Source organism: Schistocerca nitens, chromosome 10 (genome assembly GCF_023898315.1).
Source record: "Schistocerca nitens isolate TAMUIC-IGC-003100 chromosome 10, iqSchNite1.1, whole genome shotgun sequence".
Classification (NCBI taxonomy): Eukaryota; Metazoa; Arthropoda; class Insecta; order Orthoptera; family Acrididae; genus Schistocerca; species Schistocerca nitens.
The window spans coordinates 68,549,229-68,574,853 of record NC_064623.1 but is presented as its reverse complement, the minus strand read 5'-3'; the positions used below and the strand labels follow the sequence as shown (position 1 = coordinate 68,574,853).

Genomic DNA, 25,625 nt, shown 5'->3' with positions numbered 1-25,625 from the left:
GCTTTTGCGTGCCAATACAGTCATCATTTCCGAACTGTTCCTCTACTGTGTGCAATACAAAGTGCTGTACACTGTCTTGACATCCTTCCATCTTTTGTGTTAGAAAACGCAATAAGAATACCACATCCTAACCATGAAAACCACCCCCATACAGTAAGACTACCACTTCCGTACTTCACTTTTGACACTGCAAACAGTGGCAAATAGTGTTCTTCAGGTATTCACCAATCCTAAATGCAAATCCTTCAAATGATGTAGGTTGATTCTTACAAAGAAGAAGGCAGAAACCAGCCACTATTAATAATGCTATTTATTTAAGTAAATAGTGCCGTAACCTGTTTTGAACTGACAAGCTCATCATCAAATGGCTGTTCACAAGATGCTCTTTACATAATCGTCAGTTTTTGATTTTTATTCTCCCACTGTTGCGAAATATTTTTGATGGGTTGGTGCCATCCTAATTTCAATTGAAACCACAATCTTTGTGTCAACTTTACATTTGGCAAGTACTTTTTGGTGTGTGTGTGTGTGTGTGTGTGTGTGTGTGTGTGTGTGTGTGTGTGGTGCTTTGCACAATATGGTCATATGAAAATCATGTAAGTGCTGTATATACTTTGCAGTATGTCAAAAATACAGTCCTGCAGCTTTGCAACAAAATTTCTCAGAATTTTCAATGGTACCAACACACCAAGAATATTTCACTACAGTGGGAGAATAAAAATCGAAAATGATCATGTAAAGTGCATCTTGTGAATTTTTTAACAGCCGTCTGAAGATGAACTTGTCAGTTCAAAACCAGTTACGGTGCCATTTACTTAAATAAATACCATTATTGATAGTGGCTGGTAACTATCTTCTTCTTTGTAAGAATCAACCTACATTAATTGTACACAGCCATGGTCTCACCATATTAGTTTTAGACAAAATAGCAAATCCTTCTGTCGGACTGCCACAGGCTATAGTGTGTTTCGTCACTCCATATCACTCATTTCCAGTCATTCACTGTCCAGTGACATCTCTTCACACCATCTTGAGTGCTGTTTAGCTTCTACCACAGAAATGTGTGGCTTACGAGGAGCTGTTCAACCATTGTACCCCATTCTTTGTAACTCTATACAGAGTCATTGTGCTAAATGTACTGCTGATAGAACTTCGGATCTCATAATTTATTCCTTTAGCCACTTTTGTGTGTGTCGCCTTCTTCTTCTTCTTCTTAATTTTTTTATATGACTGACCTCCGCAGTTCTTGAAGGTCCCTGTCCATTATACGTGAGATCTTCCCAGCCTCAGTAGCTGCGCTCCTTCCCTCGTGTTTCCAGTGTACAACCACATCACAAAAAGTTCACTTTGGCAGCTTTAGAGAGGATGAAATGTACTTATTGGAGTAGTTACTCAGGTGACATCCAATGAGTAGTCCGCGTTCAAGGTCACAGACCTCTTCTGACTGACTCATTCTGCTGTTACTTCTCTGTTGATAACACATATTCCCTGCTTCCTTTTATACCTGTGGGCCCCCCTCTTGTAGCATGTAGTGGTTAATTCTGCATTACATAGGAGTGTCATGCTAATCAGATGGTGTTTGTCCCTTTTATAGGTGCCTTCTGAAGGCAAGTACTGGCCAGTGGTTCTGTCTCATAATTTACAAAAATACGTTTTTATGATACCAGTAAACTTTGTAAACATAATTTTGACATGCACAGTTTGTGAATTTGAAGGTTTACCCTGGATGAATCGCCTGGACAGATTCACAGACTGGACTGTTCAGGTGCCATCACAATAATTTCATGGAAATTGTGTGCTTAAAACTTCAGCATCTATCTTGCACCGGTTAAGAGAAATTATAAATAAGTATAATTTCTGATACGCAGTTACTCTGATGTTGACACGTAGTCTTTAGACAACATAATTTTTAAGTTGTGTCAGTTGCCCAGGCACAGTTTGTCATACCTAAGTGCACGATAAATATTGGTAATTTATGACATCCGTTCCTGCATACGGATATCTTGTCCTTGATGGTTGTGTGACAGTTGGTGGACCAGACAGGTTGGACATTTTGAATTCTTCAGTTTTCCTAGTTATGTGAGTACAGAACAATCTGTATGTCATGGCCGTCATTCTAGGAATATTTGGTACAGTACATGTACCAGCCATGGATAACTGGGCTGCAGTCACCTGTCCTCAGCGTACAATAAGTTATTTGAAACAGACGAAAACCTGCATTACGAACAGGTGCTTGATCATGTTGAAAGATGCAATTGCCATCCCCGAATTGCTCTTCAACGGTGGGAAGCAAGAAGGTGCCTAAAGCATCAATGTAGCCCTGTGCTGTGATAGTGCCATGCAAAACAAGAAGGGGCACAAGCCCCCTCCGTGAAAAACACGACCGCACCATAACACCACCGCCTCTGAATTTTACTGTTGGCACTACACACGCTGGCAGATGATGTTCACCAGGCATTCGCCATACCCACACCCGGCCATCAGATCGCCACATTGTGTGCCATGATTCGTCACTCCACACAATGTTTTTCCACTGTTCTATCATCAAATGTTTACACTCCTTAAAGCAAGCGAGGCGTCGTTTGGCATTTACCGGCGTGATGTGTGACTTATGAGCAGCCACTCGACCATGAAAACTGAGTTTTCTCACCTCCCACTTAAATGTCATAGTACTTGCAGTGGATCCTGATGCAGTTGGGAATTCCTGTGTGATGGCCTGGATACATGTCTGCGTATTACACATTATGACCCTCTTCAACTGTTGGCCGTCTCTGTCACTCAACAGATGAGGTCAGCCCATACGCTTTTGTGCTGTACGTGTCCCATCACTTTTCCACTTCACTATCACATTGGAAACAGTAGACCTAGAGATGTTTAGGAGTGTGGAAATTTCACGTACAGCCGTATGACACAAGTGACATCCAGTCACCATGTTTGAAGTCCGTGAGTTCTTCGGAGCACACCATTCTGCTGTCTCACAATGTCTAATGACTACTGAGATCGCTGATATGTAGTACCTGGCAGTAGGTGGCAGCACAATGCACGTAATATGAAAAACTTAGGTTTTTTGGGGGTGTTCGGATACTTTTGATCACATATTGTATGACTAAAGCTGTATCGCAATAATGCTATTTATGTAATTTGCATATACAGATAACCAATATGTTGTTTGTTCGTGACTGCCAATTCAATCTATTACAGTCAGTGCAACAAATTGTGTGCTGATGCTTCAGCATTGAGCACCCATAAGCTGCTGCTCCAACAAATCGTGTGTGAAGCTGAAGCCTGAAGAAATGGATTTGACAAAATTGGAGCAAAAAAATTATCAATGTTTGATCATAAGTTTCACTGTTATAGAGCTATTTCACTGTGTGGCTTAATAGGACACCTGCTACGAGAAAAATATACTTGAGTAAGCTACAATGCATGTAAACAACGTAACAGGTGGTATAATTTGCAATCCGTCATACAGTAGTTTACGATGAGTGATTTAAAAATATGCAATTATGATTGGCAGATTTAATAATATCTGGAGTTGATACACGTGAGACTATACTAGAACAGAAGGTATTCGGACTGCAGTGAACAACTGAAAATGAAATCGAACGAAACTGACATAACCTTTGTCAAGGATTATTAAAATTGGTGGAAACTACCGATAGAGATTCAATTTCTATTCGAGAAAGCAATTTGTACATCTCTGTGGTTTGATGAGTGCAGTAACTTGTTCATAGAGAATCTCCAAAATCAAAAATTAAGTGCATAAATATCTTTTAGATTCAGCCATACCTATGTTTCTCTTGATGGTGACAAAACTGGTGATATTTGGCATGGGGCGAGTCAGGCCATGGAGGTAACTAGGTTCCTCGTAACTGCCACAATACAGGGCACTTGGCGCAGGTAATTCGATTAAACGATAACGAGTCTGTGCTCTGCACTATGTGTAATGTTTCTTCTGTTGTGGTCGTAGGTTCAAATCCCAAACTTTGCCACAGTGCATTGGATAGGGGGCATGACACCTGACATTAACCACCCTGTCAGGTGCGGATATTGACCCTAGCAATACCAATGTGTTTTCCATAATGTACCGTATCAGAGGGACGGGGGGATAGGTACTTTATGTCTACCCTTTAAAAGATTTAAGTACTTTATGTCTACCCTTTAAAAAATTGAGAGAAAAATAAAAAAAATTCATTAATTATTGTTGACTTACATTAAGAACAATACTTACTAAAAGATTACGGATGCGTTAATAGTGTCCTTAATATGAAAATATCTTTCAGGAGACTCTAACCAACATCAGTGCCCTTTCAATAATGTGCACTACCAAGGTGGAGTCACTTAATACCCACTGAAAAAAAAGTGCAAATGTTGTTAACTGTTGTTGACTTTTACTCACAATGTACTTTTAAAAATATATTGACATGTAATTAAGTTCCTGAACTTGAAAGTATTGAATATGACATTCATTGGGGAAATTGCCTGAAAATTCTGTCTTTTGTGCATTTGCGTGAGTGTGTACGTGTGTGTTTGTCGTCTAATTTTGACGAATGCCTTACTGCCGAAAGCTATATTTGTGACAGTCTTTTTGTTGTGCCCCACATGGCGAGTAGTAGTGGTTATGGTTAAAATCATTCAGAACTCAATGAAATTCCTCTCACGAGGACTGTCACGTCATTCATCAGTTCTGCAAGTCAAAAGTTAAGTGGAATACGTATCCAGTAGTGCGCACTGCTGCCAAAAGCTGTCTCGGTTGTTGGATGTCACTGCCACCGTCTCCCCTCGCACATGGGGAGTATGTCTCCCCCAAACACAAACACAGAGATATTGCTTGTTGCGACAGACCAGTGCGCCCACACACACACACACACACACACACACACACACACACACACACTGACATTTTGTCTTACTTGGCTCTGAAAGAGGACACTGGAGGCTCAGCAATGTTTTCAATCGTGTTTAAGTTCTTGTCAGTTGCTCGAAGTCTCAGCTGCGTAGCCAGAGATTTCCTTTGTGCTTCAATACTTACATTTAACAGGACACGTGCATTAAACATTCATACTTGGGCAGTGGCCAACACCAAAATTGTCGTGTTACTTATTTCTGGACGACTCACTTTCCTATTTTCACAACAATTCTTTGATGCAAATTCATAAATGTTTGCATGCCATTATAGCTCTACTACAGCTATTGGGCCTACAGAGAGGAAGGGAAATGGTGAAACTTGAGAGGTGGCACGGGTACTACTGCCCTCAAGTAGTAGCAAGTGGATCCCGAAGATTAACCCTTGCAATACCAAGGGCAGGGGTGGGAAGCTCTTGTGCCCACGTTTTGAAAAAATATTTTTTGTATGACGAATTCTTCTGCCAATATGTTTTAAATTTTTCAGCCAGACTTAAACCAAAAATTAAAGTCTTAGCAGTATAATTATGTCACTTTCCTCAGTGAATCAAACAATGGAAACTCCAGGACGGAATGTAACAGTATTGTGAAAAGGACCATATAGCAGCTGTGCTGAGTCCTAGAGATATAGCTGTTAGTCGCCTGTCGTATTTGGTGTTCGATTGATGTATCTGAATCATTATGATGAATCATTCTTTGCCACTATTTTGTCTGCGGAAGTGATGGAACATGTGACAAAATAGTCATCTTCATTTAGAAATTTTTGTAATGGTTGCTTAATGCTTGTCACTCAAGACACTTACAGCCGACCAGTAGCTGTCACATGCTGACACAGGTCCACGACGTGCCAGATGTCTAAGAGGGTTGAGCTGACAACTTTCATGGTTTCAAAACAGATGCCGTAACACCCATTTTAAAGCGTAGGCATTACAAATAATGGAAGGAATAAAGTTTGTTTCACACAGGACATCCCAAGTGCCAAAACATTCTGTGAGGCATTTCAAACAGTTTTGTTTCCACAACTGTCAGCGGAACAGCCGAGATTTCCAGGGTAGAAATGAACATTAACCATTAGGAAAAAATAAAATGCTAATAATAAAGTGAAGTGATGACACTTGTTGCCTTTAAAATTCCAGTACAGCCAATACACTGTTTTGAAAGAGCCTTCAGTTCCTCCATCAGGGAGGCTCGGAATGTTAGACGCAGGTCACTGGTCTTGCTCATCTTATGCATGTTTGTGGTACGTACATATAACATATGCAGCTCTAGTACGACATGCTTCTCAAGTATTTTCAAGGAATTGAGATTTGAAGTTTTTACGAGCCTGTCAAACACTGTACAAGAGTGCCAGTTGTCAGGCAGTGGCATTGGCGTGACCGGCTGAGGTGGCAGGCTATGTATCTGACCATACCATGATAGCTTCTTGTTATCTCTCTCTCTCTCCCCCCCCCCCCCTCCCCCCACTAAACACAGGTACGGAGTTCTTTATTCGCCATTGTAGGTCCTGTCTGTGGCTCTGGTTAAAAAAAAAACCACAGTAAACGTTTCTTTGCAACATACATTAATGAATGAGCATACTCTCAAGTTGTTACAAACTGTTGACTTATGACTTTATCACTTCTGTCAAAATTAAATGGTCTGCAACACAGTAGGCAGGAAAGCTGGCAAGCCATTCCACAAATAGGGGGCACATCTCCTTTCTGTTGATAGTCCAAAAGAATGCAAATAGAGTGTACATTATGTGCAGCAGATATTAACCAAGTACGTCGTCAGTCAAATATTCGCACGAATTTATTAATAAATGTTCATTTTCTCTTGAATTTTTATTATAGTCCTGTTATACCTCATCCGTAATACACTTCGTTGGTGGTAGTGGTAGTGATGATGACAACAATGTGATTCTTGAGGGAAATCCAAGAAATTCACAGTGTTTGTGGACCTATGTGTGTAAAAGTCTGTTAAAACATGATTGATTGGAACAACATAAGTGTTATCAGGAAGACTGGGTGGGAGGGGGGGGGGGGGACGTGACGGGACGGGACGCAAACACATACAGTCAGGCTTAGCCAGTTGTATAAACACTGCTGCATGACTGCCAGTGCTTTCATTTGGTATCTGACTGGCTTGTAAAACTTAGAACCTTAGTTTTTCGAGAATGGCTGAGATGTGCATTGTACTTAAGCAGCATTCTTTACATATGTGTGCTTATAACCGGCCAAAAGACATCAAAATTGGTGACCTGTCAGGTATACACTCCCTTTCTGAGGCTTCTTGGATGCCAGGATGGTTCCGTCTGGAGATCAGCCATTTTTCCCATGGATTCAGAAGCTTGCCTGTTGACATCCTGTCTGTACCTGGGCTAGTGGGAGCAGAGGCTTTGTTATTAAAGTAATGACTTGCAGATGTGCCTATTAATAAGTATTAGTCTTTGTTATTAAAGTAATGACTTGCAGATGTGCCTAATAATAGGTATTAGGTCTGTGACATTCTCCCACATGCTTCTTCTTACATATATACATGCCTAAGGTGGTGCAGGTAGATGAAACCTCCTATACCAGTTGAGTCGCCCAGAATTTGTACAGGAGCTTCTCTTGCTGTAACAGTCACTTTGTTGTCATGCTGAAAGTACACCCTCAGATGGGACACTTCCATCATTTTGATTGGCACACCAGTTAGTAGCAAGATCATCGACAGAGATGTTGGCTGATTGTTCATCATCTCTAGATGGTTCCTTAATCCCTTAGCTGCTGTCACAGCTTACATTTATGGAATCACAGCTGCAGTTGTCAGTAGTTTTAAAGACTAGATGAATGATATTGGTTTTAATTTTTTTTCCTCCCCAGCATGCTTTGTTCTTTGGATGTTTTGAGAATGATGTCTGATACCCAAAACAGGTTATCAGATAAATAAAAATGAACTGAATTTAGCAACTTCGATTGTTTTTACATCAAGCTGATTTAATTTTTGTGACACACAAATCCACTGCATTTAATTGTTGCTCAGTTTTCTGCAATTTTGACTGAGAGGACAGGAAAATACAAACAATACAAGATAGGACTAGAAAGAAGTTAGAACCAATTGGTGAAATACAAATGTGAACTATTAGGTAACCTTGTGGGAAACCAAAGTTCCATTCATATGGAAAAGAAGCAGGAGGGGGTGGAGTGGAAAACGTCGGAAAAGACAATGGAAATTAATACAAAAGATAAGGGATTTTAGTGACATTAACATGACTAGTGTACAGTTAAGAATGTGAAAATTTCCCATATAACAAATACCATAAACTGTAAAATAAATTGCCAGGCCTCTAGGCCTGGAGACTCCCTTGTGGTTAGTAAAGAATATACCAATATTTTTATTTTTCTTTAGAATTGAGGGAACTTTCAGAGTTTTACAGGTAATGATGATGTTGCAAGGATGTCGAATAAACCATACATAAGTTCAAAGTAGTTGCATAGATAAAAATCTCACCCAGTGGTGGCAGGAGAACACACACGTAAAAAGGTATGTAAGTTTGCAATCTGCTGGAGAGTGTAACTCCATAGTTTGGCAGGAAGATTGAACGGTGAAGGAAGAGGGTTGAAGGAAAAGGACTGATGAGGTTTCGGAAAAGGGGTAGCGTTTGGGAAAGTCACCTAGAACTCTGGGTAAGGAGAGACTTACAGGAGGGATTATATGGAAAGACTAACTGTTGGGGGACTACACCAGACTAGATTTGAAAATCTGAGAGCTTAAAGTTGGAAGATGGGAAATATTCAAGACAGATTAATGCTAAAACATTGTGCGTGAGTTAATAAGAGCGAAAAGCTAAGTTCATTATGTGTGAAAGAGGCGGGGGGAGGGGAGACGCAGGGCAAAAATAGACGGTCAGAAAATGAAAGATATAGAAAACTAAAAGATAGTGAAGAAAGGAGTAGTTACTGTGAGGAAGTGTTGAAACCAAAAAATATTAATGTAAATTAAGGCCAGGTGGGTGGCGAGAACGAAGCACATGTCATAGAGCCTGTTCCCACCTGAAGATTTCTGAGAAAATGGTGTCTGGGGGACAAATCCAGATGACACTCGTGGTGAATAGGCACTGAGGTCACAAGCGTCATGTTGTAGAGCATGCTCTGCAACAGATATTGTGTGTTGGCAGTACAAACCCTTTGCCTGTACCCTTTCATCCTAACCGATATCTTGGTGGTAGCCATGCCAATGTAAAAGATCAAACAGTGTTTACATAACAGCTGATGTACAATGTGTGTTGTCTCACATGTGGCTTTCTGTTTGATAGTATATGTTGTCCCATTGCGGGGATAGTATAGGTGGTATAGGAGACTGCATAGGGCAAGTCTTACAGGTGGGAGGGGGGGGGGGGTAGGGGCGGTGACAGGAGTGGGAACCATAGGGTAGGGAAATGGTTGCAGAAGGAGCATAGGGTCGGACAAGGATATTGTGGGGATTGCAAGGGCAAAATGTTGGACAGAATGGATCTAATTTCAGGTTCCGATTTTAAAGTAGCTGATAAATACATTCAAGACCAGGATAATACAGAGTGAGAAGAGGTGAATTCCTAAGTTGCTTTTTGGAGGGATCAGCAGTATCTGGATTGGATGTGATGGCTTTTTTAACTTTGCTCATAGGGTTTTCAAATCTCGTCCGGTGCCATCCCCAACAAACAGATTTTCCTTCACATCCCGTCTAGTAAGTCTCTTTTGACCTGGGGTTCTGGGTGACTTTTCAAATTTGTACCCCCTTTTCCTAAATCTCACAGATCCTTTTCCCTCACCCCTCTTCCTTCTCCTTCAACCCTTCTGCCAGGAGGAGGAGCCACTTGCTCCGAAAGCTTACAAACTTAAATACCTTTCTATATATGTTTTCTTACCACTGCCTGGTGAGAAGATTTTTTATCAATTCAATTACATTATAATTTCAAAAATTGTATCCCGAATTGATGCGGCAAAAAACCAAGAATGTTTTAAATATCTGTGCCATCGCGAAAGACTTCTTTCTCAAGAGGATAGAAGATCGCGTTAATGGTATTGAGGAACAAGGAAGCGTCCAAGCAGGCATGTCACGCATCGGTAATGTGTTTGTCCTAAGACAGCTAACTGGAAAATGATTACAATAAGGCATGGATACTAGCTTGTCTTTTGTAGAGCTGGGAAGGGTCTATGGCAGTAAACCCAATATACACTGAAGCACCAAAGAAACTGATATAGGCATATGTATTCAAATACTGATATGTAAACAGGCAGAATATGGTACTGTGGTCGGCAATGCCTTTATGAGACAAAAGGTGTCTGGTGCAGTTGTTAGATCGGTTACTGCTGCTATAATGGCAGATCGTCAAGTTTTAAGTGAGTTTGAACGTGTTGTTACAGTTGGCGTATGAGCGATGGGACACAGCATCTCCGAGGTAGCAATAAAGTGGAGATTTTTCCTTACAGCTATTTCACGAGCGTACTGTGAATATCAGTAATCTGGTAAAACATCAAATCTCTGACATCACTGTGGCCAGAAAAAGATCCTGCAAGAATTGGACCAACAACAACTGTAGAGAATCATTCAATGCGACAGAGGTGCAACCCTTCTGCAAATTGCTACAGATTTCAATGCTGGGCCACAACAAGTGTCAGCGTGCGAACCGTTCAACAGAACATCATCGATTTGCACTTTCAGAGCCAAAGACCCACTTTTGTACCCTAGTTTTTGCCTCGCCTGGCCTATCGACACCGACATTGGACTTTTGATGACTGGAAACATGTTGCTTGATTGGATGAGTCTCATTTCAGATTGTATCAAGCTGATGGACATGTTCAGCTATTGAGACAACCTCATGAATCCATGGACCCTGCATGTCAGCTGTGGGACTGTTCAAGCTGGTGGAGGCTCTGAAATGGTGTGGGACATATGCAGTTGGAGTGATATGGAACCCCCGATACGTCTAGTTATGACTCTGAGAGGTGACACGTACGTAAGTGTCCTGTCTGATCACTTGCATCCATTCAAGTCCATCGTGCATTCTGACGGACTTGGGCAATTCGAGCAGGACAATGCAACACCCCACATGTTCAGAATTACTACAGAGTGGCTCCAGGAACACTCTTCTGAGATTAAGCACTTCCGCTGGCTCCCAAACTCCCCAGACATGAACATTATTGAGCATATATGGGTTGCCTTGCAACATGCTGTTCAGAAGAGATCTCCGCCCCCTCGTACTCTTACGGATTTATGGACAGCCTTGCAGGATTCATGGTGTCAATTCCATCCAGCACTACTTCAGACATTAGTCAAGACCATGCCACACCATGTTGCAGCAGTTCTGTGTGCTCACTGAGGCCCTACACGATATTACGCAGGTGTACCAGTTTCTTTGACTTTTCAGTGTGCGTCATTGTAATATGCAGCGTATACAATAAAACATGCAATTATATGAAGATTGTTACCAACCTGAAAACTGTTCAAGATGGTATACAATTTTGGTTCATGGAACAAGGAGGAGATTTAGAAAAGTACAAGTATCGAAATCAATGATAATTACCTGTACGATCAGGTTGTGATCACCTTCAACAAAGATGATCAGAATTATGTCATATATAACCACTGGATGAATGTTGAAAATGGGGTCTAGTTATGAATGTCACTGAAAAGGAATCTTTGAAATTGTTGGATGGATTTTGAAAACACTACTGCAAGGGCATTCAATAATTAAAGCAACACATCTTTTTCCCTCTGGTTTCGGCTGAAAAAATGCGGTATTTGTTGTGGGATGTCATGGAATATTCCTGTTTTAGCACCTATGGTTTCATGAAGTTCTGAGACATGGTGGCACTATACGTAGCTTGCAAAATGGCATCTGTAATGGAGGTGTGTTCTAAGCAGAGCTAGCATCGTAGATATTCATAGGTGCTTGCAGAATGTCTACTGAGATGGGCAGTGAACAAAAGCAAAATCTTGGTGCACGACTGGACATATCTGTTGGTAGTGCTGACAAACTTGTCCATCAGTTGCACTCAAGGTGTGTGTGTGTGTGTGTGTGTGTGTGTGTGTGTGTGTGTGTGTGTGTGTGTGTGCTGGGTTCTTAACAGAAGACCATGAATCGCAGTGAATGACAATCTGTGCAGAATTGCTTGCATGTTATAAGACAGATCATGACTATTTTTTGTCAAACATCATCAAAGGCGATAAAATGTGGGTTCATCGCCTCAAACTGAAATTGAGAAGGCGATCTGTGGAGTGACAAACACCACCTCTCCTTGAAAGAAAAAGTTCAAAGCCATTGCCTGAGCCAATTAAGTCATGATGACTGTCTTCTGGGACTCTGAAGTGGTTGTTTTGTTGATGCCCTCATTCATAGTGCAATGATGACCTCTGAAGTGTATTTTGCTACCATCAGAAAATGGAAGAAATAGCTTCAGCATGTTCCTCACCACAAAAATGCAGTTGAACTTATCCTTCTCCATAGTGATGCTAGGTCTCTCACAAGTCTGCTCACCTGAGCGAAGTTCACAGAACTGTTTTTCCTCATACACCCTGCAGCCCAGATCTTGCACCTTTCATCTGTTTGTCCAATGAAGGATGCATTCTGTTGGAAGCAGTATGTGGATGATGGGGAGGTTATTGATGCAGCAAGACATTGGCTATGACGTCAACCAGTAGAGTGGTACCATGAGGACATAAAGGCCTTCTGGTAAAGTGATGTAAGGCTGTCACATTGAATGGAAATTATGTTGAAAAATAGGGTTTTGCGGCCAAAAGAGTGGGAATAATATCGTCTATTAGAATCCTGAAAAAAACCAACCTGCTTACAGAAAAAAGATGTGCTGCATTACTTATTGATTGCCCCATGTATTAACAGATGTAAACAATACCTCGGAAGTTACATAACACAAGTGGAAAAACATTAAAAATATATTAACACAAGTGGAACAAATATTCAAATTCTCAGGTCCTTGCTGTGATTGATTACAAAATGCAGTGTATACAGAGAATTTTTTAGCCAATATTACTTATAAAGCAGTGTGTTGGTGACTGGTTGCTAGATGAACAAGTTGTGTGTCCAGATTGCCACCGATTACTAACGATCAAATAAGAACTTACTTGCGAGTAAAAGAAATTGTATCTGAAAGATTAGGTCAAAGAGTACTATTGTTTTATGGACATGTCAAAAGTAGGATCATATGGGATATCAAGTGAAATTTGTGAATGGGTGAGGACTTTTTGGTAGGGAGGACGCATGTTATCCTGGATGGTTAGTCATTGTCAGATGTACAAGTAACTTCAGATATGTCTGAGAGAAGTGTGTTGGGAGCCTTGCTGTTTATATTGTATATTAATGACCACACAGACAATATTAATAGTAAGCTCAGAATTTTTGCAGGTGATGCAGTTATCAATAATGAATAACTTATAATCTGTAAGAAGCTGTGTAATACTCAGTCAGGTCTCTTATAAGTTTTCATAGTAGTGCAGAGGTTGGAACCTTCTGTAAATGTTCAGAAATGTAATTTGTGCACTTCACAAAATGAAAAAAAGATATCATCCTATGACTCTAGTATCAATGAGTTACTGTGGAATCGACCAACTCATCTTGTGGTCGCGTTCTCCCTTCCCGAGCGCAGTGGCTAGCACACTGGACTCGCATTCAGGAGCAAGGCGGTTCAATCCCGTGTCTGGCCATCCTGATTTAGTTTTTCTGATTTCCCTAAATCGCTCCAGGTAAATGCTGGGATGGTTCCTTTGAAAGGGCACTGCTGCCGTCCTTCTCCGTCCTTCCTTGATCCGATGAGACTGATGACCTTGCTGTCTGGTCTCCTCCCCAAAACAACCCAACCCCAAACCCTCCCTTCCCGAGCACGGGGTCCCGGGTTTGATTCCTGGTGGGGTCAGGGATTTTCCCCTGCCTCAAGGTGACTGGGTGTTTGTGTTGTTCTCATCATTTCATCATCATTCATGAAAGTGGTGGGATTGGACAGAGCAAAGGTTGTGAATTTGTGTGGGTGCTGATAACCGTGCAGTTGAGCGCCCCACAAACCAATCATCATTACCATCATCGACCATCTCATACAAATACCTGAGTGTAACACTTTCAAGGGATATGAAGTGGAATGACCCACATAGGCTCAGTCGTGGGTATAGCAGATACTAGACTTCAGTCTGAAAAGGAGATTGCTTACAAATCACTCATGTGACCAGTTCTAGAATATTGCTCAAGTGCATGGGACCCGTACCAAATAGGACTAGCAGGAGATATTGAACATATACAGAGAAGTGCAGCTTGAATGTTCACAGTTTTGTTTAATCAGTGGGAGAGTATCACAGAGATACCGAAGAGAAAAAAACTGGAAGACTCTTGAATATAGATGTAAAATATCCTGAGGAAATCTATTAATAAAGTATAAGAGCCAGCTTTCAGTGATGACTCTAGGGATATACTGCAACTTCCTATATATCATTCACTTAGGGATTGTGAGGATACGATTAGAGTAATTCAATCAATCATCCCTCCCACTCTCCACATGTGAATGGAATGAAACGAAGCCCTAATTACTGGTATCCTCTGCCATGCACTCATGGTGGTTTGCAGAATACAGATGTAGAAGACGTAATGAGAATGGGGGCAGGCAGGAAGAACATTGAAACTTCCTACCAGATAAAAATTATGTCCCAGACTGAGACTCAACCGTCATGGGGAAGTGCTCCTTTGGCAGAGACATCCGGGCATGGCTCATCATCCACCATTGTGATTTTACTTCCTCTCTTCTACCTTCCAAACTTCTCAAAGTTCTCTTGCTTGCTGAGCAGGACTAGTGCTGCCATAATTTAGGTTAGTATGGAGAAACAGATTAACTATAGCATAAGGTGTTGTTTCCAGAAAGAATTTTCTCTCTACAGCTGTGTGTGCAATGAGGAAGAGACTTATTTGTGGAAGCAAAACTGTGAGGGTGGGTTGTGAATTGTGCTAGGATAGCTCAGTAGGTAGATTGTTGCATGCAAAAGTCAAAGGTATCATGTTAGAGTTCTGGTCAAACACGTAATTTGCCGGAAAGTTTCAAATTGGCGCATACTTATCCGTACAGCGAAAATTCATTGTGGAGTTTGACCATTAGTCGAAAAGAACTTGCCATACAGATGAGAGGTGAAAAAAATAAGTGGAGGAGAGAGATGGCAAGTGTAGTAGAAAGATTCCTCCCTGGCCATATTTTTACAGTTCTATGTTTTTCTGTGAAAGATCCTTTTATGACAGACTTGAAAATGGAAACCTTTTTCTTTGTGTGGTACTTACACAAAAACTCTGTAAAAATATTTTTGAGGACAGCTCACTTTTTGTGAAGTTGTTGCATGGGAAAATATGCCCATACTACTCATTGATAGACATAAGGCTTCTGTGTAATTACTTACATGTTGTGTTGTGAAAAATGCTTCATTTGTGCAAGACTTCCTATATTTCATGAATGCTTTTATACTACTATATGAATGTGCTTTTCTTAAATGTGTGCAATTATTTCATTTTGTTCATGAATTCATTATGTTCATGAATTCATTATGTTACGGGAAGAGGTCCCAAGAAGCAGTGACACTCAGTCTGCTTTCAAATATGTTTGTCTCTTTCAGAGAATTTAATATCTAGAGCAGACTATAGAAGAGTTACTTGAGTGCACCGACTTATGGGAGGTTTCTAATTCAGTAATGGGTAGCAAAGTGGATCTAGGAGTTTGGAACACTCATTCTAATTAATTTTAGATCAGTAAAAAGTTTTGACATTCTGAAACATAATTTTCTTATCGACATTAATGCCGCTAGGGTTTGTATCTATCGGGCACAGGTGCATGAAGGAGCTCTCCGTGACAGGGGCATGTAAGAACACCTTGCTTGAAATGATGGAATGTCACTGAAAAAAAAGGGGAATAAGGAAAAAAGAGCAAATCAGGATGCCGTGTCAGAATTTTCTTCTAATTCTCCCCAAATATGTATCTACTGTACTAAAGCACTCTGTAACTATTGACCTAGAATATTCTTTGGATGTGACTCTTGTCAAAGTCAAGAAGAAAACAATTGCTGATATAGTATTTCCAGAAATCTTTTAATGACATGGTGAAATTCTTGTGTCGCTGTGAGATGTGGATCATAAACTGAAATGTATAATGCTGTACTGTTCTGGATTAGGTGATCTGAGGAAGTTCACTGACAACTGCAATAACTGAACACATTTATCAGCATAAAGTGTCAGTGTCAAGTTGCTTCTAGACTTTTTATTGAAATGTATACATATACAGTGCAATATTTTTGGCTCTCAGGTTCAATTCTCCCTCTCCGTGGGGTGCAGATGGGACTGAATACAGCGAGTGGTCAGATGGTCCCGACAGGTACGCTTCCAAGAGAGACGCTTACGCTCCTCGAGGCCCCCCTGGACGTGGAGGTGGGTGGGCACCTGATGCCACCCAATCCCCTGGACGTGCAGGTGGGTGGGCACCTGATGCCCCACACCCCGCTGGACGTGCAGGGGGTTGGGCATCTGAGGTCCCTGCCATTGACCACCTGGAGCCGGCCACAGTCGTCGACTACGGCCACCGTCCTGCGACCGGGCCCCCAAGCAAAGGTAAGAGATGTCTTCTGAATATCTAATCGGTGATAGAAAGTACTTCATAGATTGTTCTTGCCTTGTGGATGACCACTACTGATAGAAATTATGAAAACTTGAGCGATCACCATGTAAAGAAGTAACAATTGTTAAAACTGTAGGAACTTAGCACTATCGATATATTTGATAGTGAGATATACATTCACATATTTGAGGGAATTTTTGGAATGTTGCCAGAGAGACAGAAAAAGACTGTATCCGCTGTTAAATGTGATGATTTCATCTCATGAATTGCAGAATAGTGGCTGTACTTGTATGCATGTATGCGCATGCACATTTTCATTTACGGTATTTGCTTGAAAATGACAAATGATCAAAATTGCACTTACAACAAACAATTTTGACAGCCATATGTTCTAACTATTGTGTTTAACAATTACAATCTCAGTATGTAGTATCCAAGACACAAAAGGGAAAGGCAAGGGGCAGAAGGAATATGACCAGTATGTATTCATTTAAAGTGGAGTTGAGAAGGAGACAAAGAGCTAAAGGAGGAGTAGGGCTGCTTATCTACAAGAAATACAAAAATCTTGTTACATCTTGGATTGTCGGGTGTTCTGCCGGATATCAGCATCGTACTTGCAAGTACGACTCTGATATCTGGCAGAACACGCGACAACGCAAGATGTCATTAGATCGCCGGGAAAGCCTGAAGGATTAATGGTTTACTAAAACTGAAACTGGCTCACCACGAGTTGAACATAATCTCCCTGTACAGCCTAGAGGGTTGTAAATCTAGAACAGAGAGAGAAGCTTTCTGTGGGCAGTTACAAGAAGTTTTAAGCCTGATGTCTTCAAATGAATTGTGAGATAATGATCATCTAATTCTCAAGCAGTGAACTGAGAATAAATAATACATTCTGTGACTACAAACAGTAGTATAAATACACTTTTCAGAACACAAGACACCATAAATATACAGTAGATTATGTTGTTACAAACAAGACAGTCAGTGCTAGATGTTAGAACTTCAAGCTCTGCTAACATAGGAAGTGATAACAGCCTACTCGCGGCAAAAAACAGACTGCATGTAGGAAGGAACAAGATTGCTAAAGAACCAATCTTTAAAGAAGAAAAATTTAATATAGCCACTAATCTACAAAAATTGTATATCAGAAACAATTAGTAGAGGAATAAAAGAGAAACCCATTAGTGCAGAGGTTAACGGAGATCAAGATTGGAAGAAAGTCAAAGTAATGAAGCAGCAGCTCAAGAAACATTAGATATACGATCCACAAAGCAAGAGAGGGAAACATTTTGGTTCTGTGAAGAGGGAAAAAAACTGAAATATAAAGCACTAAAAAGACAAGATTCCTATGAAGATTACAGGAGAACTCGTATGAGATAAAATCACAATTGAATAGTCTTAAACAGGAAAACTGGTAAATCTTTTCTAGTAATTTAGGTTATAACTTTCACTGGCTGCAAAAACAAGTTTGAAGAATTTTACAACATTAGAGGAAATAATGAAGTGAAATTTTGAAAATGAATGACACAAATGAGGGACCATGGGTTAACAGAGTTGTATAAAGGTTAAAAATTACCAGAAAACGGAGAGAGATCAGTATACAAGTAAATGATGATGTTACTGTTTTGCATGCAGAGGTAGAAGCAGCTCTTAAGTCTGTTAAAAGATAGGGAATCTTCAGGGGAAGATATGTTCCAATGAATTACTGAAATATGGAGCATCTCTCTTAACTGAACAATCCGCCAAATTAGTTACGATATCTGGTAATAAAATTCCAAATGAATCTAGAAGTAGTTCTATAATTCTCATATACAAATAAGAGGTATAAATCTACGGAGTTCAGTCCTTAAACCCATTCTTAGACAGATTGTAGAGTAGTCCACTGAATACAACAAAGCAGCTTATCAAAGTTTGATTGGTTTACAGAAGGCTTTTGATAAGATTCAATTAACAGATGTAGTGAACCTACTCTATAATTGGGGGTTTCCTTCCAGCCTAATAAAAAGAATTGAAGGCATTTATTCCAACAACTACACCCAGGTGACAACTGGTTCCAGGTTAAGTAGCTGCATAGAAGTTAATAATGGCATTAGACAAGCTGGCTCTTTGAGCCCACTACTTTTTAATATAGTCACGGACAAGTTGATAAAGAAGGTATTGGCTGGTGATAGCTATAGAATGGGGGATAAAGAAATAGAAACCATTTGTTATGCTGATGATGCAGTTGTCGTAGCAGACAGTGAAAAAAATCCTGCAGAAACTCTTACTTACATGTAACATCGCAGACAAAAACCCAAATGTAGTCATATCCACTCGACAAATCAAATCTATGACCACATTTGTGGAACCAATTAGATGCTTACTGGAAGCAGATGGAAAAATTATTTAATGGGTAATGATATTTAAATATCTTGGCATTGAACCATCCAGCAGTGGACATATCAAAAAGGAAGTTAGAGAACAAGTAGCAAAAACAAATGAAGTGGGGGGAGGGTTTAAGTGATACTATTTCAAAAAACAACAAATAGTTGATATTACAACCTGAATTTTTCATTGTTTGAATATACTATTTGGAAAAACAAAAATATAGGAAAAGATGCAAAGGCAACAATATACAAAACAGTAATGACACCAGTTATGACATACATAGCTGTGATAAGACCTGAAACATCAAAAACTTTTGGAAACCATAGAAATGAAAATTTCACAGAGGATTACTGGCAACACACACACACACACACACACACACACACACAGATAGAGAGAGAGAGAGAGAGAGAGAGAGAGAGCGTTAGAAAAAGGCTGTAAAGTGGACTCCATTAATGAGTGGTTAGGTTAGTGAAAGCAGGAATGGAAGGAACACACAAACAGGATGAAAGAAAGATTGCGAAAATTGTAAGAAATAAATCACCAGCTGGTAAAATAAATGTTTGCCAATCAAAGAAAGGATGGATTGGCAACCTCAGGGTAGACTGAGGAGTGCAGAAGGAAACAGACTTCAGTCTAGGAAGGTAGGAAGAGGAAGAAGAAGAATAATTGCACGAAGGTCATGATCCTTTCCATTGTTAAATTGCCAAATATTTTCTAATGTTTTGAAAAAGGCTTGCTTGAATTTGGGTAAGGAACAGGAAAACTTAAGGCAGTAGCATTGAATAATGATTTTATGGAGAAGAACTGAGATAAAGTAGAAAATGTGCAACTTTCTTTATTGTAGAAAAGGTTTATGATAGACTAGATTGGTAGACTGTACTAAAAGGAAAAACAGAGAAGAGAATTCCAGAGGCATAGAGAACCATTTCATCTTTATGTATGTGCAGAGGGCCTATGGTACGGTACCACAAAACAATCTGTGGACAAGTATAAACGATAGGGGTGTGTCAACTGTTTACATAAAAACAGTTAAACGGTTCTGCACAGTCTGTGAGAGTGCAGTCAAAGTAGGAAATTTAGCGTCACCAGTGTATCCCCTTGCAAAAGGGCTATGCGAATGTTGTGCTATAGCACTGACGCTATTTAAAATCTATGTGGTGGAAGTACTTAAAGTCTGGAAGAGCAAATGTGGAGGAATGGGAGTCCCTGTGCTTGATGAAACGTTGTGCACACTTCTCTTCGCTGGTGCCGAGCTCACTGTAGCAGGTGACTGGGATGATGCTGAGTACGTGCTTCGTTAAAAGACAAGTATGAAAGATGGGAACCTCATATTTAGCTTGATAGGAACCGAATCTCTGATGTTTAATTTTTTCATCAGGTGAGAAGCAACAGCTGTTAAGCCCTATGTTGTTGTTGTTGTTGTTGTTGTGGTCTTCAGTCCTGAGACTGGTTTGATGCAGCACTCCATGCTACTCTATCCTGTGCAAGCTTCTTCATCTCCCAGTACCTACTGCAACCTACATAATTCTGAATCTGCTTAGTGTATTGATCTCTTGGTTTCCCTCTATGATTTTTACCCTCCACGCTGCCCTCCAATGCTAAATTTGTGATCCCTTGATGCCTCAAAACATGTCCCACCAACCGATCCCTTCTTCTAGTCAAGTTGTGCCACAAACTTCTCTTCTCTCCAATCCTATTCAATACCTCCTCATTAGTTACGTGATCTACCCACCTTATCTTCAGCATTCTTCTGTAGCACCACATTTCAAAAGCTTCTATTCTCTTCTTGTCCAAACTATTTATCGTCCATGTTTCACTTCCATACATGGCTACACTCCATACAAATACTTTTAGAAACGACTTCCTGACACTTAAATCTGTACTCGATGTTAACAAATTTCTCTTCTTCAGAAATGATTTCCTTGCCATTGCCAGTCTACATTTTATATCCTCTCTACTTTGATCATCATCAGTTATTTTACTCCCTAAATAGCAAAACTCCTTTACTACTTTAAGTGTCTCATTTCCTAATCTAATCCCCTCAGCATCACCCGATTTAATTTGACTACATTCCATTATCCTCGTTTTGCTTTTGTTGATGTTCATCTTATATTCTCCTTTCAAGACACTGTCCATTCCGTTCAACTGCTCTTCCAAGTCCTTTGCTGTCTCTGACAGAATTACAATGTCATCGGCGAACCTCAAAGTTTTTACTTCTTCTCCATGAATTTTAATACCTACTCCAAATTTTTCTTTTGTTTCCTTTACTGCTTGCTCAATATACAGATTGAATAACATCGGGGAGAGGCTACAACCCTGTCTCACTCCTTTCCCAACCACTGCTTCCCTTTCATGCCCCTCGACTCTTATAACTGCCTTCTGGTTTCTGTACAAATTGTAAATAGCCTTTCGCTCCTTGTATTTTACCCCTGACACCTTCAGAATTTGAAAGAGAGTATTCCAGTTAATGTTGTCAAAAGCTTTCTCTAAGTCTACAAATGCTAGAAATGTAGGTTTGCCTTTTCTAAATCTTTCTTCTAAGATAAGTCGTAAGGTTAGTATTGCCTCATGTGTTCCAACATTTCTACGGAATCCAAACTGATCTTCCCCGAGGTCCGCTTCTACCAGTTTTTCCATTCGTCTGTAAAGAATTCGCGTTAGTATTTTGCAGCTGTGACTTATTAAACTGATAGTTCGGTAATTTTCACATCTGTCAACACCTGCTTTCTTTGGGATTGGAATTATTATATTCTTCTTGAGGTCTGTGGGTATTTCGCCTGTCTCATACATCTTGCTCACCAGATGGTAGAGTTTTGTCATGACTGGCTCTCCCAAGGTCATCAGTAGTTCTAATGGAATGTTGTCTACTATAGACAATGCATTTTTAACCATCAGCTGTTACATTTAACCTATATATTATCTACCCCTTCGATCATAAAATACAATATATACATAAACGACATAACTCAACAAAAAGATGGGTCTAAAATTATGTATGTACACTTACAAGGTAAAACAGATCAGTTAAAAACATATTCCATTTTCGTTTTAAGTTGATACATCTAGGTTGTCACAATGAAGCCAACCAGACTATCATAACCTGTACATGAAATACTAACAAATGCGTTTCACAATGCTTCAAGTCAAATAGACAATGTACCTTAGGAGAATGAAATGAACATAACACTCACAAAGTTCCACATTTGCAAAGTAACATCAAAGATAGTACACTTGTAATACACAACCAATGTAACAAATAACTTTCACATCATTAGAAAAGCAAAGGACAGAATATCTTAACCAAACATTTGTGATAGACTAAAAACATGGAGAATAGTGACAGTGAGAGTTATAATGTACGCAATGACAAAATAAAATTGAATTCCACATAACAGTGGAACCAAATGGTTAAAAATAACAAACACATAAACCTTATTTGTGGTGCAACAGTACTTACATAATGGAAACAATAGTCCCATAATTGAAGTGAGAGGATCATATGTCAGGTACATATGACTGCAACCTTCATGCCATGATATGTAAGTGGATGCTGTAAGAGCAGCAGTGGTACCACAGGACAGATAAAAGGGCTTGTGAGCTCGGATGTTTCAACACGAACTGTTGCGAAACCGTTATTAGCAGTGGGACTACAGGCACACAAACCTCTAGCCTGTCTTTATCTCACACCACCGCACAGACGTGCTTGGCTCAACTGGTGCCATCAGAGGATCACTTTGGAAGGTGGGATAGTGGTCTTCAGCAATGAAAGCAGATTCTGCCTGCTCGCAAGTGATGGTCATTTGTGCATACTGCATAGACCTCGTGAGCTCTTGTCTCGTAGAGCGCATATGTCTCTCACACTGGTCCCACTCCGGGCCTTACGTCTGAGGTGCAATAAGGTATAACTCTCGTTCACCTTTGATGTCTGTGGAGGGATGCTAAGTGGCACTCAGTACATGCTGAATGTTGTTAGACCCATTCTTTTGCTGTTCTTGCAGCAGGAAGATGATGTGTTGTTCCAACAGGATAAAACTCTCTCTCTCTCTCTCTCTCTCTCTCTCTCTCTCTCTCTGCTCGTGAAACTTGGTGTTATCTGCAAGACACGAAGCAATTTCCCTGACCACCATGATCCTCAGACCTGTCTCCAATAGGCATGTGTAAGTTATGATTGGGCTAGAATTGACTCGTGCGGCTTCACAACAAACAACTCTTTCAGAACTATGTGAACGGGTTGAGAAGGCATGGCAAAACGTATCCCACAACAGTATTCTCCATCTGTACAATCTAGTGTTTGCCAGAGTCTGTGCCTGCATTCCTGCCTGCGGAGACATACTAATATGGGTGTTTCAGTGTGGGGTCGATACTTGATATCTCAGAACTGCTTGTGCTGTTGATCTGTATATGTAATCATTTCATGTACGCCAGATGCACTGTTGCAGCAATAAATATTGAGTGAATTGGAAATCTCGAAAAGGGTGTATTAATTTTTTTTCCAACAGTGTATTAAGAGAATTGGCCTTATGTTTCATTAGTGTATAAACATGACCACAACACACAAAAATGGGTTATATGTAACATTCGAAATATATATATTTTTTCCAACAGTGTATTAAGAGAATTGGCCTTATGTTTCATTAGTGTATAAACATGATGACCACAACACACAAAAATGGGTTATATGTAACATTCGAAATATATATCAGGGCCATGTATAGAGGACAGCATCCTGTAAACTTAAAAAATAGTGAACATTCTAAACCCAGCACTAAACTACCCTAAAGATGAGAAAGGCATATAATAATGAAATACATGGATTAATGTCTTGTTGATTATTGTAATTATAAGAGGACCAGAATACTCAGACATAAATATGAACAAACACAGACATTCTTTAACTGTGTAAAATCCCAGGTGTGAAATGAAATGAAGAAATAATCAACTTCGAATTTTTAAAACAATACAGCTAACAGGAAAGTTGTTCTCTCATAACCAGTAATTGAGAGAGAAGTTGTAGAAACCAATAAGTCTGTAACCTGTACTGGATCTACAACAAAAATAAAAGCGGTAAGAGACCATTTCCTTGTCTGATCTCTTTATGTATCTTGAATGGTTCAGAGATTTCTCATGTACATTTTATTTTGTATGTGGTATCTGTGTGTGTGTCTGTTTTATCAATGCCCAAATTTTTCTGCCTCTTCGATTTTCTTCTATTGTGTCGAAGAGTGTGTGCCTGTCAATTGATGCAACTACAGTGTTGTTCATCTGTCTGGTCTTCAGGAGTACTCGCAGGTTATCTCTGTAATTATTACGGTGTTGCCCTTTTTGTGAAGTGGATGCATGAAGATGCATTTCCATTGCTGTGGAATTTTTTCTGTAATCCATATTTCTAAGAGGATTTTATTTGTGATTTTTTCATCTTTGAGTTTCCAGATCTTGGCAATAATGCCATCTTCTACAGGGACTGTACTGTTGTTCTATAATCTTCTCTGCCTCTGTGGAGGCTGATAACCATTTATATTTTCTCTGTAGAAATTTCTCATGTTATTTCTCTTTGAAAGTCTTCTTCAATTTCATTTAGTCTGCTTTTGTCATATGCCCTTCTAATATCTTGTGATGATTGTTTCTGGACATGGGGGAAATTCTGCTATGTTTCTATTGTACTGTTACTGCTAAACTAATTCCATTTCTGGATTATTTGTTCAGTGTCCTGATCACTAGTTGCATCCCAAAATCTGTGTTTGTCTTTCCTGGGAGGTTGATTCCAATGCATTGTTTTCTGTATTGCCTTTATGAGGTGTATCCAATTTTCTGTGGTATTTTGATTGATTTCTTCAATAATTTTGTCTTTGCTTGCCTTCAAATATTCTGGCTGTTGTCTTTTAATTTTGTTCTGCATTATCTATCTGTTTTTTTGGGATTGGACTAATCCTTACTAGCAACAAGTAATGATTGAACTCAAAGAATCCTTTGCTTGTTATCACATTCAGAATTTCTCCTGTATTTTTGTTTGGTGTTGTTATCTGATCTATTTGGAATTCTACTCGTATGTTTTTGGGCTTTTTCTCATGTTGTGAACTTTCGTCTCGGCTTTTGAAACTGTGTTGACATAATTTTTTAAGTTAAAATTTTGATGTTGATGTATGACATGTTCCCCATTCTTGTTTGTGTGCTGCATATTGGGCTATAATTTGCTTGTATGTCTTCTCATTGCCTAGCTGTTCATTGAAGTCTTCTAATACAGTTTCAACATGTCTTCCTAGTATTTTGTTTGTTGTGTCTTCCATGTCTTCCCAAAACTCTTAGACTTCATGCAGTTTCCTTCTGGTGTGATGGTTTGTTGGTGCATATGCATTGATGGTTGTGTATCTTTTATTTCTTGATTTGAAGGTTATTTTGGAAATTATGTCTGATATTGGAAAGAAATATAGGATGTTGTCTATGACTGATTCGTGTACGACAAAGCCCGTGCCAAACATTGTAGGTATTGTCTTTCTGACAGCAGGTTTTCCTTTTTGATTTCCTGTATTTTCTGAGTGTAAGTGTTGGATCTTGTAATGTGAGGGTTTAGATGTGAAATTTTTTCTGTATGTCCATAAGCTGTTTAAGTTTGCCTAGTTTGACCAACGTTTTCTGTTGAGTGTGCCAGTTTGATGTTCGTGAAGAGGTTATAAGAAGCTCCAAATCTTCTCTCCTTTTCATCATATTTCTCATCCCCCAGAACCCAATGACCAGGAAAGCCCAGTTTATTTACTGGGG

At 39.8% G+C, this 25,625-nt stretch overlaps 1 protein-coding gene across 8 annotated transcripts in view; it reads left to right on the top strand.

Annotated features, from left to right (window-relative positions):
- The window catches only part of LOC126210040 (YLP motif-containing protein 1-like), a 392,244-nt gene that overhangs the window by 150,980 nt on the left and 215,639 nt on the right, over window positions 1–25,625 (top strand). For all 8 annotated transcript variants that reach the window (XR_007540599.1, XR_007540598.1, XR_007540597.1 and 5 more), the window contains one exon: window positions 16,188–16,489. Coding sequence is in view for 5 of the 8 variants with exons in the window: in XM_049939145.1 (XP_049795102.1) it covers window positions 16,188–16,489 (302 nt within the window). In the remaining 3 variants the exon portion in view is untranslated. The remainder of the gene's footprint in view (window positions 1–16,187; window positions 16,490–25,625) is intronic.